The sequence below is a fragment of the Numenius arquata genome, chromosome 8, assembly GCF_964106895.1.
Source record: "Numenius arquata chromosome 8, bNumArq3.hap1.1, whole genome shotgun sequence".
NCBI lineage: Eukaryota > Metazoa > Chordata > Aves > Charadriiformes > Scolopacidae > Numenius > Numenius arquata.
In genome coordinates, this window is record NC_133583.1 from 31,737,956 (window position 1) to 31,758,976 (window position 21,021).

The 21,021-nt window shown below is 36.7% G+C and overlaps 1 protein-coding gene across 3 annotated transcripts in view; it reads left to right on the plus strand.

Annotated features, from left to right (window-relative positions):
- RALGPS2 (Ral GEF with PH domain and SH3 binding motif 2) overlaps positions 1–21,021 on the plus strand; it is a 149,508-nt gene that overhangs the window by 115,982 nt on the left and 12,505 nt on the right. For all 3 annotated transcript variants that reach the window (XM_074152716.1, XM_074152715.1, XM_074152714.1), the window contains 7 exons: positions 1,977–2,044; positions 2,710–2,845; positions 3,712–3,863; positions 14,845–14,899; positions 18,159–18,236; positions 19,792–19,897; positions 20,611–20,703. In XM_074152716.1, the coding sequence (XP_074008817.1) occupies positions 1,977–2,044; positions 2,710–2,845; positions 3,712–3,863; positions 14,845–14,899; positions 18,159–18,236; positions 19,792–19,897; positions 20,611–20,703 (688 nt within the window). The remainder of the gene's footprint in view (positions 1–1,976; positions 2,045–2,709; positions 2,846–3,711; positions 3,864–14,844; positions 14,900–18,158; positions 18,237–19,791; positions 19,898–20,610; positions 20,704–21,021) is intronic.

Here is a 21,021-nt window from a genome sequence, read left to right on the forward strand (position 1 = left end):
AATTTTTGTTCATGGGCTGATCTGCTTGAGGAGGTTCCCCACCCATTCCCATCCTACCTGCCTGGAAAGTTTGTCACCTCAGTTGTGTTGAATTGGTTGCTTGTGTAGCTGTATCTGAATGGTGGGAGGGGTGTGCACACTAGAGGAACAGATATGCTTTGCCATCTAATAGCCCTAACTTGGATTCACTAAAAGGCAGCAGATGGGGACCCCTCAGTTTATGTCAAAGAACAGTTAGCGAGGGCCCAGACACTTGGCTTCCCTTCTAAGATTTGTAAACTGTTCTCTGCGTTTTTGTATGCAAGCATCTGGCTTCACCTTTTTGCTGAAATGTTCTGTAACCTGATTTTGAAAGTATTGCTTGCTTATCACTGAGGCTAAAGCTCTGTGATCAAACATTTGAAGGGGTAAAAAAGACTAACCCGTAACACAAACCCAAGTTTCTTAACTGCAGTATCTGCTTCTTAGTGGCGTATTGTTTTCATTAATTCCATGCTCCACCTTCCTGCACCTTTACTGGGCAGGACTCACTAATAGTGGGAATTTTATTGCTGAAGGAGTTACCATCTCTCCAGCCTGTACAACCTGTGTTTTGATAGCAGGGAAATTAGTGGAGACAATTGCACGTAAACATGGCCACTATTCAGAAAGTCTGGTTTTACACCTGTGGATTTTTTATGTCTCCAAACTGAATCTTTTATAGGGAAGAACTATGTTTTGAAGAACTATTCTTACTATAAGTGAGTATTTTCCTTTTTATTCTCTAAGGTGTCTGCAAAAAGGCTGAAGTTAAGAGAACAGCCATTGTGGCTTGCATACATGATTTTTCTTCCTAAAGGATTTTATTTTATTTTTAAAAATTAAATTTTAAAATTTTAATGAGTCATTGCTAAACTGCCCGGGGATGGGAGGGAGAGGAGCTGTCAAACTTCAACTTTTTTTTTCCCAAAATTAAGTGGATGCTTTTCCAACCCTGCTCATTTCAAAGTTTCTAGTTCTGCAAACGGTGTGGACAAGACGTGCTTGATCTTCCTGGAGTTCTCTGCTCCTGGAGTCTGACCTCTTTGTGGAACTGTTGGAAATAGCTTTTAAAAATGCCTGTTACAGGGGAAAAAAAAAAACCAACCCTTTGAATTATGGATGAAGTCAAATTGATAATGTATTTTCCAAAACACAAAATAAGGATTTTTGGCTTTTAGACCTGTGAAGACAAAAGGCTTGGCCCAGCACACCTAGTGCATTTTATAGAAAATGTAAAAATATGAAGAGTAGCAAGTGTAAATATTTCAGCCAAGGTGGGAGTAGCATTTGTATACTTCTTTGCAGTTTTTACGCTAGAGTAGCGGTATCATCACTGAGCTTCATGTTTCTGTTAGCAGTCCCAGGGCTGTGTAGATAGGCTATTATGTATGGCTATTTTCCCTGGAGGGTGGTACCAACACTGAACGATGATGTCTTCCCCTGGTCCTTCCACAGTGTGACTTTGTCACACCTTTTTAACAGCTCACATTGAGCTTTTGCTCACAGAGGGTGAAGATGGCCACTGGTGGCTGTTTGGCCCTTTGGGGCTGGCTGTGCCAGCTGCGTTGGGCTCCCTGATGCAGAAGAGGTTGCAGGGCTGTTCTATAGCCAAGGTTTTGCTGTTGAGTCTGGTCCTCCATCAACACAGTGTTGCAAACCTGTCCTGATCTAGACAAACCAAAGCAATAGACTCATTTACTACTTTATGCCCTAGCATGTCATTTTTTGAATCCTGGGTCCTGTTGCAGTAGTAGGGTTTTTTCCACCCCCAAAAAAGAATGTTTGAAAGTAGCGTGTGTTAAAGATGCATGGTATGTATCAACTATAACATGTTTCTTGCAATTATAGAAACAGGCAGCTTTCAATTGTAAATTTAAATTTTTTTTTAAAAAAACTTATTTTTATATGCTTCTATATTTCCTGATAAAGTAATTTTTAATGCTTCTTTAATGCAGACTTTCATTAAAGATAGAACCAGGGACCAGCACCCCCCACTCTGCTGCTTCCAGAGAAGATTTAGTAGGTAAATGCTTAATAAATATGAGAAGACTTGAGGTTGTCAAATGCATTATTTTTGAGTTGTGAACATGAAAAATATTTGCCTGAGGCTAATAAAGAAGTGTGAAGTATAAACACTGTATATTTGTATTGAAAAGTCTAAAGGCGATCTGTAAAGAAATTCTTCCAAGGAATTGAGTCAATGTTTTAGGTTCTTGTATGTATTGTGGCACTAACTTGTTAGTGTCATTTGGGGTGAAGAGCTATTAAATATTCATTCTTTGTGTCTAGACAGAAGGGCCTTCATATAAACTTTTCATGGTATAATATGCTTCCAGAAATTTACATTATTTTTGATCATTGCCAAAAGTGGTTGAAGGCAGGAGTTTCAAAACATAGAATCTGTGGGACCTGTTTAATGCCAACGTAGCTAATGCAACAAGCTTTAGGACTTACAAAATACTTGTAACTAGGTGATCTATTTGAAATAAGTGTGTTTATTATTAATCCTGTGCAAAAAAACCCCTAAAGTAGAGGGTTTTTTAAAATTATCAATATATCAATGAGTTTTATTACAGGCTCTCTTACAAATTGAGTTTAGGAAATTTTGCGCAACTCACAATTTTCTGAGAAAGTAACCCTGACAGGAATTCTAAAGTTACTCAGGAGTAATGTCTGTTTTGTTCCCAGGCTCTGAAGTCGGAGCATCTCCACAAAGTGGACGGAAAAATGTTGCAGCTGAAGGAGCCTTGCTACCACCAACACCCCCTTCACCTAGGAACCTGATACCGCATGGGCATAGGAAATGTCACAGTCTGGGATACAAGTCAGCATTTTATTAAACCTGAGAATCCTAAGCTTTGTGATACATCATCTTTCAATACAAAAGCTTTGCTTTTAAAACATAGCATGAATTGTACACAGTACTTCACTTAGACACCAATTTGTGGCAAGAGACCAAGCTCAGAACTATAATGGTTGTATCCCAACCAAAGAGAAAATTGGTCAAAAACCAAAAAAAAAAAACCAAAGAAAACCAAAGAGAGTTGGTCAAAATAGGAAGACTGCGTGGCTGTTACAATGATAAGAATAGCCAATGAGTTAGTCAAAATAGTTTCTTTCTGAATGACAGAACTATCCCTTATAACTAAATGCCAGTGTAATTCTTTCAAATACAAACTGAAATAATTGCTTTATTGGTATTTCTATGATGAAACCTCCTTTGTAGACTTTCATGTAACTTTGCATAGTAATGGTTTCAGGCTTTTTCTTTATAGATGTACTTCTAATTGATATCTTGATCATTATATCATCAATTACCTTGTTGTCTTTTCACAATGCAAGATTGTAGCTATTCAGTAATTGATCTCTCACATTCTGTAAGTTTACCTTTAATGAGCTAGAATGCAATTCATAGTTCAGTTACGTGTTATAGTAAGACAAAAATACCTTGGGATATTGAAAGTAATTTTTAAAGTACTCCTGACTTTCTCTTCACTCCAAGTGCTGTGCAGTTTTAAGGCTAGCAATTCCTATAGATAATACAGTTTGTGCACAATTGCTTATGACTTGGGCTGTGATTTAGTTTGGTATTTGGAACACACTACATGCAATCCTTCAGGGTGTCAAAGCATCAGCTTTTGAAATGTATCAAAGATAATGTTGTAACAGTCTTATCCTGTTCGTTTCTAGTTTCATACACAAAATGAATACAGCTGAATTCAAAAGTGCAACATTCCCCAACGCAGGACCAAGACACCTACTGGATGACAGCGTCATGGAACCTCATGTCCCATCCCGAGGGCAAGCAGAAAGCTCCACCCTCTCTAGTGGAATTTCAATAGGTAGGAACTGTAAACATATCTGTGCAGTCCATGGTCTTTTAATAAACATTTTTAGCATGATTAGTTGGCAGTTGTACAAGCAATGGGTCGTACTATTCTAAAATAAAAAATTCTATTTTAGAAAAAACTTGATAAACATAGGTGGAGAAGGGTGGCACGATTCATGCAGCATGAACTACATGCTGACAAATTATAAAAAACCGGATTTTATTTTTAATAGACCTTTAACAGTACAACCGCTGTTACTCCGCTTCTTGATGGGGATGGGAGGAAGCTCAGGGCACCATTTCCTATTTGCTCCCCCTGCACCTCAATCAACCCAAATTAAAAATGTTTCGTGGTATGATTTCTATTTCAAATGCCGTATCAAATTGACAGTGAAGACTGTAAATTGCTGACAGTCTCTAAGAGCGTAATTTGTAAATACTCCTTAATTTTGTCAAGAGTAGATAGCAGTTTAATTTTCACATACTTCAAAATGTCAGAAGCTACTTCATTTGGTTAAGTTACTGATCTTCAAATATTTAGGGTGTTCTTATTTTGAGAACTTATGCTTCCTGAGTTTCTTATGTGACAGCAGTTGTCCTTTTCCTGTTACACACACATCCTTAAAGTGGAGGGAGGGCGGGTCAGGTGTCTCTAAGATCCACCAAACTGCAGTTAGGGTTGAGAATATGGAACCTCTATCACAGTCCTTTTTCTCAAAATTATTAGCTGGATGGAATTTGATGTTGTTCAGTTTTCATGCATTTATGGTAATACAGGATTTTTGTAGCGTTACACATTTCCTTGGGTAACTTAATTTTAAAAATCGGTTTTGCTTTTTAGCCCTCAAGGAGAGAAGCAAGGTCACACAGTTTCAAATTATGCTGTTTTCAGGAGCTGCTCATGTATTTTCTTGAGGAGAAGGACGTATTCTGAGCAAATATTAAATATAATTTTCATATGGGAAAAGAAAAATATCTAGATATAATAATTTTTAAAAATTATGTTGTTAAATTTATGGAACTAGCTGAGACCAAAGTAGTTTGAACCTGTTCACATCAGGCAGCTTCCACTAATAAATGTGCATTGCCTGTCTCTGTTTTGTACGCGTTCTCTGCTCTGGCAAAGATTGCCACTTCAGAATCATCCAGCAGAAATGGTGGTACCTATCAGCATGCAGACAGCTTGCGTTCTCAGGGACTGCACAGTCCAGGAGATTCAAGCTTCTCATGCACCTACTACCCTTCAGATGCGTTCTTCTCAGCATTATGCTGGATTTAGGGGAAGAAAACAGACTTTTGCCACCTATGTTGAGATGTAGCATTGCCCTTTTCTCAGTGCCATCTTCTACTGATGTTTGCTGTCTAAATATCTAAGAAATTTCTCCGTAGATGATACTTTTTCCAGAATAAATGACATATTTACCTCCATTAGAACCTAGCAGGGAAGGTTTGCCAGAGCTGACAGGCAGTTTTTCATGAGGTACAACTAAGAACCAGTCACCGTCTAGGCATTTTGGAGAATACAGTATTTCCCTTCTTTGTCTCATCTCTGAATTTTTCAACTCTGTTCTCTTTCTTAGCTCAGGCATGACCTTATCAACTTGATGTAGTCACCCTTACAAGTTGGAACAAAATTACCACTTCAGAAGACTTTCATAAATCCGTTGTAAAACAGCAACCTTATGCATTTTGTGCAAGATCAACATCTGTGGTTAGAACTTCCCCACTCCTATTCTCTTCCACCTCCAGCCTCCCCATACTGTCTTACTTTAGTTTTGTCAGTCTTTTGACAGTGTAGCATCATTTGCTGCTTCTTGATTATGAAAGTTTAAATGACACAAAAGATTATTAGAGGTGCTAGAAATATGTATGGAGGAAGAGTAAGTTCTGGAGGCTTGCAGTATCTATTACTGAATAGTTCTGGGAAATGTAAGTTGTCTGGTGTTCTGTACTGCTGCTTCAGCAGGATTTAAGGAAGTTGATTGAAGCTGCTAAGTTCCTCCATCATGTTTGAAGTAGTCTGTTTACTCAGTACTTGGAAATAGTACAGTCACTGCAGCAGAGAGGAGATTTACAGTATTCTACAACACAACTTCAAAAGGCGGTCAAGAAAACTTCTTCTGAATGTGTGTACTGAAAAAAGCGTTATTCCTCACCTTGCCCATAAATGTGGATTTAAACCTGTTGCTCTAGAAACAGGGCTACCTTTTCTTAGATGGAAGCCTGTATGGGATTTAACTTTTTGGGTAAATGATCCTACTTCAAAACATGAACAGTGTTTCTGATACGTCAGCACCTTGGATGCAACCTTAAACGTTAATACTATTTTAAATCACTCTTGTGTTTTGAGGGCTCAGAGGTGTTCAGACACTTCCAGTCCAGGGTCTGATATAATCTGCCTCTACATCAATTATCGAAAAAGCAGCAATGTAGCAACAGTGTCTATAGGATGTTTGTGTGCAGCACTGTACCGTTACGATGCTTTATTGAAATTCTTAGAGCATGTGAGTTCGTGCGTTTTTTATCAGACCCCATATCTAAGTCACCTTTGTTGTTAACAGATTACTGTAGTCTATTTACAATTAAGTAAAGCAATTTATAGGCATGTTATGAAGATTCATCAGAGTACGGTTTCTTTTTCCACTGGTGAACACACCAACTTCTTCAGATACACAAGGACTCTTGCACTTGGATTTCTTCAGTTATCTCTCTGATAGAAGCTTTCAATCTGTGATAAAGAGGTCAGTTACACCTTCTCTAAGCTTGAGATTCATGGCTGGATGAAATTCTGTTCTGCATGTAAGCATATTAAAACTGAGCGGTTAATCCAGCAATGCCTCTGTGTCTAAACTAAAAATACACATTCGAGTGATGATGGACAATTTTTGATTTTGTTGTGCTGGGAAAAACTGATGATCTATTCTGGGAATGGTGAATAGCATACCAAAATTTTTACATAAGTATAATTCATCTTTCAAATATGAAGTGTGTATTTTCTTGTAAGGAAGGGTTTCTAAAGCAGCAGCAATGGAGAAAGTAACCCAGGTATGGGATTTCCAGAAAATAGTCCTATCTGTAACATGAAAGCTATGGTCAGAGATCTTTATCAGATTCTTTTCTTAATTTCAGAGTCTGGAAGCTGATTGTGTACATTCAACTCATTCTACAAAAACTTAGAACTCAAAAAAACTTAAGATACAGCCACCATTATGTTAATTTCTTGTGCTTGGGTCAAAACAGTTCTTGTTCCTAGAACTGTAAGATTGTGTTCAGTAGAGTTCATTATGCTAGAGTAAGCGAGATGTACATCTCGTTCTGTTGCCATTTTACCTATATTATATATGTGCCTGTTATTTGAACAAAAGTGAGAAATCTTCTTTCCAGCAGCACCAAGGCTATACTAATTAGAAGGAAGAAACACTTGACCAATTGTATATACAATATCATATGGGAAATGTTCTCTTGAATTCAGGAATGTAAAAAGAGGAAATAGTCTCTTCTAAGTTTTTTCATAATTTAGACAGCTGCATTTGAGCTCGTCATTTGTAGCTCTTTATAATTACATAGAGAATTAAGATCTTCAAGGATATGATTCATCTCGTTCCTAGGTGGGTGGTTAAAAAGAGTTTATATGACTTGTGTCCTTAAGCTGCCAGTTTATTTCTGTTGACTGCAAAGAGATTTTTGACAAATAACACATTGAAATACACACAGGTGAATACTGCTGTAAATGTCTGCTTTGTGCAGACCATCCAGAATATCTGCTTTTAGTAAACTGGGACAGATGCTTTTACTTTGCAGTGAAAGTTCATTGAGACCCCCTCCAACTAGTTGCTATCAGTAAGTCTTAAAGCTACAGGACAGTTTTGTTCCTTTTTTTATGAGGTCACTGTGTACACTCTTTCGAAAGAGGGAGCTTGCCCTTCTGAGGTCTGAGCATTGCTCTTGGCTGGGCTGAAGGAACCACCTGCACGCTCTTACCAGCTGTTCTTCAGTGTATATTTGCCTGCTGTCACCTCCTCACCAATTTATCCTCACAGGATAAATTAAGATGCTTTTACTTAGATTGTGGTTCAACTCAGAAATATCACGAAACTTTCTTTTATTCATAAGGTTATTTTTTTTAAGAAGAAACATTTTTCTAATACTGCCTGATTTTCGTATACTTTTTAAGTATTCTTATCTTGTGTATCTCTGCAGCAATGTTCAGCTCACTTCATTAATGTTCTCAGTAGTTTTGGATTTCCACTGTTTCTTACAATTTGGCTCAACTGCGTTTCCAAATTGCTTTTCTGAAGCTGAATTTGTTTACAATGGCTAATTGTCTAAATAATTCTGTAGAGGTAAAGGGACAGTGTAAAATAAACCCCTGTTTTCATATATTATTTCTGTGTGGCTTTTCTCCTCTTATGCCGCTGAACGCAAAGTAATTTTCCTTAGGGTTTTTTTTTTTAAGGGTGCATTCTCACATGTGCTACATAAGAGCAGATGTTGAAGTATGAACAGAGAAATACTCATCTGAAATTGAGAGTGTAGTTTTAGGTGTTCAAAAATTCTAAGAAAACACATTTATGGATTATGTTTGTTGCAGTGCTGGATGCAAATTCTGTTCTGACTTTGGAGTTGTTTTTTTTTCTCAAACTATTTCTTCTGCTTATTTTTCCTAATCTACAATGCAAACTCTGGAAAAACTAAGTCTGTTGAACATTTACCTTCATTTGTGTGTGCCAATCACTTGAGAATAACTTGAGCCTTTATTCTAATGCAATCAGAGAAATTAATGCTGAAGTCAAAGAAAGGTATTTTAAAGCAGTTTGAATCAATGTAAGAAAGTGCCTTTATAAGAACAGTACATTTTCAACCGAAACTGGCATAGGATGGATACAAGAATACCGGCATTTTAATGAATTCCTCTATTAAGTCTTGAAGTACTTGAATTCTACAAGGGATTATGTTCCTCTTTAAATAAATGAAGTATAGGTGTAGGTATACAGTGTATGCATTTACTTTCAGGTTTTTGGCAGCCTATACAGTAGGGACAAATTCTACACAGCCAGTGTTTGTTTGATTCCTTACCCTGTAGTATACTGTTCAGGTGTTTAGGACTCTGAGTCTTCAGCAGTCTGCGTCAGAAGATCAAAGTTTGGGTAGGGTTTCAGGCAGAAGAACTATGTATTTTTTTATTTTTTTTTTAATATCCCATTTAAATGAGTATATAGATTTCTCTTACCCTAAATGTGGATACCCCATTTTGCTATTGTTTACTAATACTTTAGTGACAGGGTAAATATAAGAGCTGTGTATTTCTTTAGGTTAAAAATGCACATGTAGATGCCTGGATTTGAGAGGAGAGGGATATACAGGAGTGTTATTACCCCATTCCTTCCCCAATCCTTATTAGTACTGTTTGGTCCAGGGCATATGCTTGGGAGTTTTTTGTGATTATTTTGTGATTAATGCAGCTGTACAAAATCCTGGTTTCTGCCCCATCTTTATCTATTTGGTTATCTGCTGTTGTTAGCTTTTCATGATGAAAATCATTATCAGTGATGGTATTAGATGTTTTTGTTGATTCTCTGGCAGCATATTGCTTGAGTCGTTTGCCAGTCTTTACACAATTCTTATTTGGTTAACTAGTAAGCCAAAGTTGGGCTTTATTGTGTAGTAGTTAAATGGTAATGAACTAGTTCAAATGCACGTGAGGGTTTTCAGTATGGTCATAGACCAACAAGGCAGAACATAACATTTAGGGCATGGAGTCTATCTCCATGATGGTAGCTGTGCTACAGCAATGGATGCTCAGGTCTCCTGAACAATTTTTTTCTGTTTTCACATTAGAATTTCAAGCTCTGTCAGGTCAGGCACCAGCTATAGCAACTGCTGCTCTGGAAACACTGTGTAACTGGAGCCAAGAGAGTGTCAGTTGCAGATTTGAGAAGGGGAAAGAATTTTTAGTCTGAGTACTTTTTAAACTCTTTGGGGTTGGTTTGTTTATATTAACACCTGTTTAACTTTGGGGGCTAACTTCTGGATAAAGGAAGCCTGTGTTAAAGCTTCTATATCCTCAGATTTTCAGCAATGAGTGGATGGCGTGACTAGGGGGGAATGGGTATGCAATGGTATAGACATTCCCTATCACATACCTAGGAACCTAGCCGTGTGCTGTTTGTGTCACATAGACATATATATATGCACATATACAAATGTAAACAGAAAATTCATGTCTGTATTCAGCTGCAGTACTAGAGGTCTAGAGAGGGCTCTGGGGAGACCCTATAGCAGCCCTCCAGTACTTAAACGAGGACTACAGGAAAGATGGGGAGGGATTCTTTATCAGGGAGTGTAGTGATAGGGTGAAGGGTGATGGTTTTAAACTGACAGAGGATAGATTTAGATCAGATATTAGGAAGAAATTCTTTACTGTGTGTGTGGTGAGACACTAGAACAGGTTGCCCAGAGAAGCTGTGGGTGCCCCATCCCTGGAAGTGTTCAAGGCCAGGCTGGATGGGGCTTTGAGCAACCTGCTCTAGTGGGAGGTGTCCCTGCCGATGGCAGGGGGGTTGGAACTCTATGGTCTTTAGGGTCCCTTCCAACCCAAACCATTCTGTGATTCCCTGTGTAAACAATCTGAAACTTCTCAGATAATCAATAACACAGGAGTAACAGCAATTGGCAATTTTATTTTTTTTTTCTAAGATAGGAAGAAGCCTTCCTGTTATATAGTACAGATAAACACAACTCTCTTTTTTTTTTTTTTTTTTTAATCCTGTACAAGAAATTTCTTATTTTATTAGCATTAAAGAAAACTAGGAAAATAGTGGTTTGTATCAAGTGGCTTCTTACATAAAACCAAAACTTGTGTAGAATGTTACTTAATAGAAAGGATTTATAGTACCTAAGATTTGTTATTAAGTTTAACCTGAAGACCTGCTTGAAGTTGTTGGAAAAACTCAAATATTGAGTACATATTTGAGAAGAATTTAAGAAGGTGATATATTTTTAAAGTACTGAATGAATGAAATATTTCCAGTTGAGGTGATAGTCAAATAGTGCACTTAATCTTTAAAAAGAATTTGTTTAGGCATCTAACTTTTAGTAAGTTAAAACCAGTTCTTTTCACTTCTGTTTTGTTTTGGAAGGAGGGATGTAATGTATATTATTTCGCTTTTTGGGAAAGGGTTTTTTTTAGTATCAGAACTTTTGTTGTGCAAAAAATCTTCTAGAGTTTTTTAGAATCTAAAAAAATTCTGTTACAGATATTCTATATAGATACTAAAGAGGGCTAGTCAATGCTAAAATTCAACCTTTTCCAAGTTTTTGTTACAATTTTTTTGAAACATGTATAAGCATCAATATGTGTTAAATTGATAGCTGTGATGTTTGGCCCACCTTTTTTTAAATTTACATTGCTTTTAGGTGTAATTGGCAATTTCTGTGTAGATTAAACTTTTTAAATGAAACTTTTATTTATGAATTCCCCAAATTTGATTAACTTCTGTAACTGCACTGATACTGTAACAAGGATTATCACTTTCTGAAAGATGATGTTTCAGCTCTTTTGCTCTACATTGTTTTGCATTTTCTAAAAACAACACTAGCTGTTAAATCTTTCTGTAGAGTACTTAGTACAGTGTTTGAAATAGAACTTTCTTAGCCAAACTATTACAATTGCCATCAAAATGTCATTTCAGATAAAATTTTAATGTATCAACCTATTTTTAAAGACAAAAAATTACTTCATAATACAGTATTCTTGGTGGATTCTAATTATGAGTTTCATATGGGCCTCAATCAAGTAGAGCTCTAGTTCTATTGAAGTTGCACTTCTTGTTAATATAAATCTAAATCTGTGCAGTAATGAGGAAATAAATAAGACTTAAATTGTCTCTAATAACTTCAGTGTTGTCTCGATGACTAAGGCAAACAGGAATTACTGCACCATTTTGCAGAACATACTGCTCCAGGTAGCAACAAGGAAAATTTTGATTACATGCAAGGGAAATTTTTTTCACATACAGGTTGTGAAGCACAGTGACAGGTTGCTCAGAGAGATTGTAGACACTGCATCCTTGAAGAATGTGACTAGATGAGACCCTCAGCCTCTGATCGCTGAGTTAGGTTTGACCTCCCAAGGTCCCTTCCAGCCAGAATTAAAACAAAATTCAAAAGTAGGCGTACCAAACAAATAGGAGAGATTCTCTATTTGTACAGGAATGGATCAGGTCCAGGACCTGGCATTCTGGACAATTACATTTGCTTAAAGTAATGTAGTCTGTGCCTTAGTCTGAGCGAGTGCGCCTGATAGTAGCATCAGTTGCTCACTTCCTATTCATGCCCTTCTCTTATTTGTGCTCTTTTGTGTTTAAATGGCTCAAGCAATTCACTCTTCTCTTTGCAACAGTCCAGGAATCTGGATTCCCTTTCTTGAGAAACCATCATGCTGAGGAAACACCATGCTTGAAACCTACCTTCCTTCATTCTGCCCACTAAAAGGATTACAGAACTTTAAGATCTTACAATAAGATATTCATATATATACTTGTATATACTATAAACAGTCTTCCTCAAAGACAGTCAGCTGGGAGGTCTTACCCAAAATACCTGCTTAAAATTGTCTCTGAATTCTGTTACATTTGATTCTGCCTTTGCATCCTTAGATCACACTACTTGTTTATTTGAAGAGACTTTGTCTAGCAGAGAGTGCGGCTGTGTTTTTGTTTAGATGAAATAAATCATTGAGCTTTTCATTGTGATGTGGATGTAGAATTTGCTGAAAATAGTAAGTGATAGTTGTTTCTTCCAGGAAACTATAAGCTTTGGGGATTTTGCAAAGACTTCTACTGCAACGGCAGGCTCCATATGGATAGGTTACTCCAACTGGTCGCTCCAGTTTTGCCTGGGATACTTCATGATCTGTCTGGTGGTATTCCTGTATAAAAGTGCATAGAGAAATGTGGAGTTCAGTCCACACATTCTTACTTTTCCACGGTGCAGGTCAGATGTAAACTGTGCCAAACAGAACTTTTGATTATTTTTATAGCCACTTTGTACTCACCTGCTTTGTGGCACCGGAATGTTTGCTGGTAGATTAAATTTGTGCAAACAGTCACTTGGAGTAAGAACACTTGCTCAACTGTAATAACTGTGGCTCTTTGATACGTTGTGCTTACAGCTACAGAGGAAGTATAAGTCACAGAAGTATAAGTAACTGTACTTTTCTTTTATGGGCAAGCTATCTGCTGCTGTAACCTTTTTAGCAGTTGAATGCTTAAGGATCAATAAACTGAGAATCTAAGTACTACTTTGGGGGTTGGACTAGATGACCAAGGACCCTTTAAAGGTCCCTTCCAACCCAAACTCTTCTTTGACTCTACTAAAATCTTAAAGACACCTCTAGAAAATAATTAGTCAACTAATTATACTCGATTCTTGCAGACCTTTATGCCTAGCTTAGGAGCCAGGCGCTTTTATACATCTCTTGGCTTCTTCCATTATATAAGTACCTCTTAAAATAATGTTAGTGTGAACCAGGTTAGGACCTTCCTTTGGGATAGGTTCAGGATAAGCTGAGTCCAAATTATCTGGTATCCCTTAGAGATCATGTTAATGTGAGGATGTTGAGCTAACACTTGGAAAAGTTGAGTTGACTGGCAGATAAAGGCATGTATTTCCTCTTGGATTTTGCACAGAGAGAACTTAAGTCCATGCTGAGATTTTCATAGCTCTTGGCTGGAATTACCCCTGCTGTGTGTGAATTTTTATTGCCTCCATCTTTGCTCTGTGTTTACTCAGTGGACATCCAGACTTACCTTTGTACACATTATCTTTATTCTTCAGGACACTGCTGTTCCCTGCTGATTTTCTGTGTAAAATTGCAGGGAACTTGTTTCCATTTTCAGCCTTTGTTTTCTCTGTGGGAACCCTTAAGTAAGGCACATTAATTCCAATTTTTTTATTTTTTTTTTTTTTTGTTTGCCTGAAAATTACTGTAAATCAATTCTTCCTTTTATATGTGGGTATTCAGGAGGCAGAGCAAACAAGCTGTCACGTTAGAGTACCAAAAGGTGGGCTTTTAGCAGTGACTGACATTGGATTAGGCTGAAACTGAGGGGTAGGGGTTGTCTTGAGCCAAAAACACATTTTGGCTTGAGGGGTAAGGTTGGAAGCTGGCATAGAAAGCTGGTCTGGTCTGAGAGATGAAGAGCTGGCAAGATAACAGCTTGAACACCATTTATAGTAAAGTTAGTAACTGAAGTTACCAAGTTCTCTTAACAGTATTTGTATATTGATATATATTTATGGATTTTTTTAACAACATTACAGATAACACTACCTTGTGTCTGTATTTAAATAATAATTTTCAGGCTGATGAGATTTACTATAATTGTAAAGTCAGTATATTATTTATGGGCCTGCCATGAGTGGATGCATCAGATATTTGGATTTTGTGTTTTTCCTCTACTTCCAGTGTTTAAAATAAATATTTGCAGTAACATTGGATTACTTTGTGAAGAACAGAAGGAAAAAATACTGTTGTGATCTGATATAGTAAGTGGGAGATAGCTTTACAAAGTTGTTTAAGGCTTTTCAAATCAGCAAGGCCTTCTAATGTATTGGAGATTTAGCGATGAGTTTGCACTATCGCAAATTTTCAGCTCTTTGTCATGACCATGTATGACTTCATAAGGAATTACGTAAATAAGTGACTTTTCGTTTTAAATGCTAGTTGTGTTAATCAGACAAATCTGTATTGAGGATGCTCTTTAAATTTTGAAAATGGCTTTCTCATTTATTAGTGTTCCCTAGACCCAGTCCCTTCAAATCTCTACCTCAGTTTATGTGAAATTCCTGAAGCAAATCACAGAGTATTTTCAGTGTAGTATTTTTTTATTACACATTTAATCTTAAATATTCTGAGGAGAAATGGACATAATTGAAATAGATGGATTGTAGATGATGGAAATAAAGAGTCATTCACTTTTATCTTTTTCAAGGTAGCAGTGATGGTTCTGAACTCAGTGAAGAGACTTCCTGGCCAGCATTTGAAAGGTAAGAAAAACTGCTACTCAAAACCTGCATTTCTCTATTCAGACATGACTACTTACAGTCTCTCACTCAGTCCTGAAAATGATGCTTTATTTTAGTGATCTAGGGATCTTCTGTATGTAAGAATATTAATAAACTGTAGTAAGTTCACTTACTACTAAGCAGCAGAGAAGTTAAGGCAGCAGAGAAGTACTTTCTGCTCACTAGTAGTTAATAGGGCTTTTGTCTAATTAGGTGATTACTCATTGCACACATTCTTCTAAATAGCTCAACCAGAGTACTGTTAAACCCCAAATGACTTTTCTGGGTTTATATACTTGTATATCCTGTGTATACTATTCATGTGACCTATTTGTTTTACACTTTCACTTTTCCTGAGATTTCATCCATTCTTAGTCCCTTTGTTCTTGTCATTGACATTGTCACTTGTTTTGTCTCTCCCATCTGCTCTTCGCTTCGTTGTTACATGGGAAGGCACAGTAATGCCCCTTGCAAATGCCTGATTTTGTGATTCCGAATTAATATCCTACTCCTTATCCAAATACCTGCTCAGGTGACATTGACCACTTCCATCCTTTCCCATGTTGTATTTGAGAATGTGGAAAAAGACTAACAGCTGTAGTTTAATATAGTAAAAGGTGGAAATTTCATCTTCCCACAGCTCAGTAAGATGCATCATACAGTGCATAGTTTAATTCTATAATTCAGGTTTGGGTATTCGATCAGCTTCAGAGTTGCCATGGATGACTTTTTCTACTGTGCTTTGAAGATGTTTCATAGAAATTTTTGTCAAAGAACTTTCTATTTATAGTGGGGAACTGTTACCACAAACCTTATATTCTGCTTGAATTCATTGAATCAGTTGAAGTTCTGTGTTACTTCTTGGAAGGAATCTTTGAAAATATCTCAGTTCCAAAGGTGAACTCTTTGATATTTCATGCTGTAAATATGATTACATACATGAGGAAATGCCCTAACATAATGATTCCATTATGTAAGCAATGAGAACATTCCTTACGAGTATAGAAAGAAAATTGGGTCAGAAAGAAAATCTGTAACTTCTGTGTGCTCAGTGATGCAACCTGCAACATTCAAAATGTTTTCTTCTTGGTTTTCCTTCCTTGTTGCATTATGGAATTAATCGAGTTCAGGTTATTTCTCAAAGCCAAAAAATTAGATGGGAAAGCAATTCCTAGAGATACACAGGAATCTTGTGTCTGTTCCTCATCTTATAAGATGATGAAGCATTTTTTTTGGAATTTAATAGATAATACACTGAAATGCAAATGTTGAATTTGAAGATAACTAGAGAGGGCGTCTATCTAGTTTTGGTCTGTACCGTGGGTTTACATTCTTATAAAAGACTTTTTAAGTGAGGGAGAAGCATTAGTTTGCTACTGGCAAAATTGGGATGCTTCCAGTGTTATTAATGACTACTTCCTATGGAGTGTGAGTGGGAATTCAATATTCCCTAGTGATTTAGGAACAGGATCTTTGGGTAGGAGGGCTTAAATCTGCATAACACGCTTAACAGGAGGTAATTAGATACTCCACACACAGATTCCCCAGCTAACAGAAAAAATTGTATTAAATATTCCTGTTTTTTCTGGCTCTCCTGTTCTTTGTAACTGGGAAACATGGAAGGCATGAGAACTAGAGCCACTGATTGTTTTTAAGAGCAATAGAAACTTAGTTTGAAACTTGAGTGAGAGTTTTCACAATTGAGATGTCCCTCTAGGCTAATCAAAATTACGTGAAGACCTTTAATTCCAAGTCCTGACAGTTAAAACATGTTAAGGGCAGCATACTAAGTGACACTTCAGTCTCATTGGTTGTCATGCTGAGTGTCTCTGAATAGATATCCCTGAAATAGCTTGAATGCAAGAGCAATAGCCTCCTTTTTACGCAAAAAAACAAGCTTAAAGGTAAGAAGAAAACGTATTTAATTTGCTTGTAAATATATGTACACACAAATATACAGCATATCTTATGGTTTTCTTTACACCATGTTAATTACTGTTTTATTTGTCTGTATCTTGAATTTATTTTAAAAAAAATATTTAATAAATTCAAAGATACCACATGTTGAAAAACAAATGATGGCAAACTCTGGGATAGTTTAGTAGAAGGTAATTCATTAGTATCTTTTTGATAATTCTCCTGTAGCAAAGGCAATAGTTTGAGCTGGTTTAAAAACAAGCGAAATACCAAAAACAGGCAAACCCACCCCCCCCCGCCCCCCAATTCTTATTTAATGCTTCTTACCTTAACCGTGTCCCTCTAAGACTGTTTTGTTTGCCTGCTGTACACTACTCTGAGTTTGGATTGGAACATGACATTGCTACTTGTTTAGGTTTCCCATTCTGAGAAATGCAGCCCCGTCCACCTAATACAAAACCTTTCTCACAGGTGACAGATGGTTAGATTTATACCACATAGGAGATTTTGCCTGTAAAATTCTCATAATCTTGTACTTAACTGCCTCGTTCTGCAGAATTAGAGCTGATTTTCAGTCTTTCAGCATAATACGAGCAAAAGGGAAAGTGGGTAAAAAATAGGTGAGGACAAAGTGCATGTGTCTCTGTTGACTTAAATGGAATTCAGTCAACTAAGGGATCTGATCCAGAACAACAAGGTTCAGTGAAGCAAAGCAGCATTTAAAAGGCAGGTCTAGAACTCAAATCCTGGCTATGGATAACAGTATAGATCAGGTTAAGGACTCTGCTTATATGTAAAGTTTAATAAAGCTTGTATGAACTGGAGAATTGAAATGTTGCTTAGCTTACTTCAATGTTACTTAGTACAACAGTATTTTAAGCAGTGTCAGTCATATTTTGATAGTGCTTTTTATTCCTTTTAGCCCAGAGTGTGTTGCATACTCGTAGAATTTGAATAATATTTTGGTAGTAACATCTATAGTCAGAATTTAAAGCCGTACAAGTTTTATTAATGTGGTACCTTTACATTTATTTGATCTATAAGAACTAAATGCAGAACTTGCTTTTAAAATGTATTATTCTTCACTGCCAATAAAACACTTAAGTGTAATGAATACTGACAAAGAGAACATCTGATGAAATAAAAAACATGGTATCCACCCCTGCATGCGTTTTTCTAAATAAAATTATCTTCTGTTTCTTATGTGGAAGAAGTGGCTTTGTGATACGCACACACAAAAAAATACTATGCTATTTTAGCAGTCATGCTGTTTGTGTGAATAAAAGTATATGTAATACGTACAATTTATAATGGAATCCAACAGGAACAGGTTGTACCATTCTCTCGGTCCGGGGACAAGAGTGTCACGAAATGGCTATCGAGGCCACATGAAGGCCAGCAGGTACAATCCCCACTGCACACAGAGGTGTCAAACTTTCCCTCTGGCGTTGGTGATTTGGTTTGATTTAATAACTAAGTGGGTGTTTTCTGATGTTATCTTTCTAACTTACATGTCAAAATAAAGGTAAAATCCTTTTTCTCTGACTTAAAGCTTTCCTCTTCTATGACTCAATCTGTATCACCATAAGGACTTTTGTCCATTCTGATCTGCAAATCCAAATTCTGAACTATTGGATCTTTATATGAAAGCTTAAAGATGTTTTATCAGAGGTAGCTTTTTAACTGCTCACCACTGCACAGCAACATTGGTAATTCTCATGTGGACAGCAAAGCTGCTTCTTGTGCAAATGGATGGTATTCAAGAGGGTTTTCTTTGGTGGCAGTTTTGTATTGCATTTCTTTTATCTTCTTCCCTGAAATAAGAAATATGACTAAAATGCGTAACACATTAAAACTGGCCCCAATTTATTATGTATAGTATTATTTGCAAGCTGACATAGTAATATAACTGATTGTTCTGATTAATTAAAATACAAAATCTGTCTGCAGCTGTAGTTGGGAAAGAAATGGCCGTTGACTATGAAACTTTTTTCATGTCAAGAAGCAAGCATTGTCTCACTGAATGAAACTCATGTTCACTTCCGTCAATGTCCAAAATTGTCTCCATATCATCATCCTCAGTAGGTGCTGCAATGAAAATGTTTGCTAGATTTCCAATTTACTTTGAACATTCATGAATGTTAGGATGGATGAAACAGCAAATCCTGGCTTACTTCAAAATGAGTTTCAGGCGCTGTTCAATTTCTTGGCTTTTCTAGAAAGCTGCTGGGTTCAGCAATTTAGCTTTATGCTCTGATTGACGTTTACTGAAATTATTTCTGTTGTAATTTTTTTTCTGATTGAGAATGTTTTGTAAGCCAGTCAGCTCTGTAATTTTAATAAAGCTAAGTTTTCTTTTCACGGTGCTGTAACTGGCATTTGTTTTGTCCCGTTGCTCTTAGATCCTACATAGGGTAGATGATTAGTAGAGCACCAGATGCATTAAAACACCTTAAAGCTATGGTTCGGGATTCTACTCTTTATTACTGCTCCTGCCCACTCTTATTGCTTTCAGATATTTTAAAGATTGTGCATGTTTGAGCTATGCTTTGGTTTTGATGTGCTAATAATTCCAGTCTTTCTAACAAAAAAATACTCAATCTTTCTTGCAAGGGCTGAAGGAGAGGTTTTAACACCTACAGCAACAGTATGAATTTAATTCAAACGTTTGCTTTTTAAAATTAATTGTTCTTGTATTTCAGTTGTGTTTTGAGTTTTAATTATTTTTAATTAAGGATTACCTGCTTGGCTAATTAATTTTTCTGATCACTTTTGCTTATGAGTGTAAATTCCACAACAGCAATTCCTTGTAACAGCCAAAGTCTTTTTCCACAACTAAGTCCAATAAATAGAAAGTTGACATTTCTAAATTAAAATACAGATGTTTGCGGTAATGATTGGAAAACTACTTTAGGAAAAACATTTTTTTCACACAAATCTTCACATACTCCTTTCAGCTCCCTAGAATCTGAAGATTTGGCTGTCCATTTGTATCCAGGAGCAGTTACTATTCAAGGTGTTCTCAGGAGGAAGACTTTGTTGAAAGAAGGCAAGAAACCTACAGTAAGATTCTTAATTAATTTTCTCACCTTCTTCCTTTACCCAGTCATAAATACAATAAAATGACCGTTGTGTAATTAATTCAAGTGTCTGAGATCTCCTCTGCCTTGCTGATTAAGGTTTAGGGTCACTGCTAGAGTTTGTATTCTTCTGTTTGGTGGATTTATTTGGGTTACAATGCTATGCCCATAATCTAGGGAGTAGAAGAGAAGTATAATGGTATATAAAATTTCTTAAAATTACTAATAGCTTTAAAAGAGAGGAGCGTGTTTTGTCTTCCTGAATGGCAGGTGGATCCTAACAATTTACCAATAGATAATAACCCTTAGCATTTGCATCACAAATGCTTGATTATGAATTGCAAATCAAAATACATATTAATGACAGTGGGGAATACCTTATCGTAGTACATAAAATGAAAAAGGGACAAATGTAGTCTAACTCAATGAAGTGTTCAATAAGGGTTGCAGAAAGTATTGAATAAGATGCACAAATTTTTTTCTCAGATTAGTGAGGAAAGGCACCTATTCTTTCTGGTTTCTAAATTTTTAATGCATTCGTAAGCCTACAGGAACAACTGGAAACAGCAGCTATAGAAACATGGCTGATGGTTTGGCTGGACAGTGCTGTTGTGTTCTTACAGGATGATGTCTGCTATTTTACAACTCAATATTACGAAACATTTTGCTTATCCGTTGCACTTCTTTTCTCTCTAGGTAGCATCTTGGACAAAATACTGGGTAGCACTGTGTGGAACCCAACTCTTTTACTACGCTGCAAAATCTCTGAAGGCCACAGAGAGAAAACATGTATGTAAAACAGACGTATTCCAGTATCATCTGCCAAAAATAAAATGTGATTTCCTGATGTAAACACTGTGAGTAGTTTAGGACTTGCAGGATTTCTAGTCAGCACTATCCTGTCTTCCAGTCAGTCGGTCACCTCATATGGATATGCCCTAATGGAAATAACATGCATGTTTATATGCTACACCAAGAACATCTGCTTTGCATATGCCATGGGACTCTTTGAGTTTGTTGATCTATAAGGAAGGGAACTATGTAATTGGATCTCTCTGCTTTTCTAAGGTAGAAGTCATATCTTTTCATGATCTCTGAGTCTTGCAA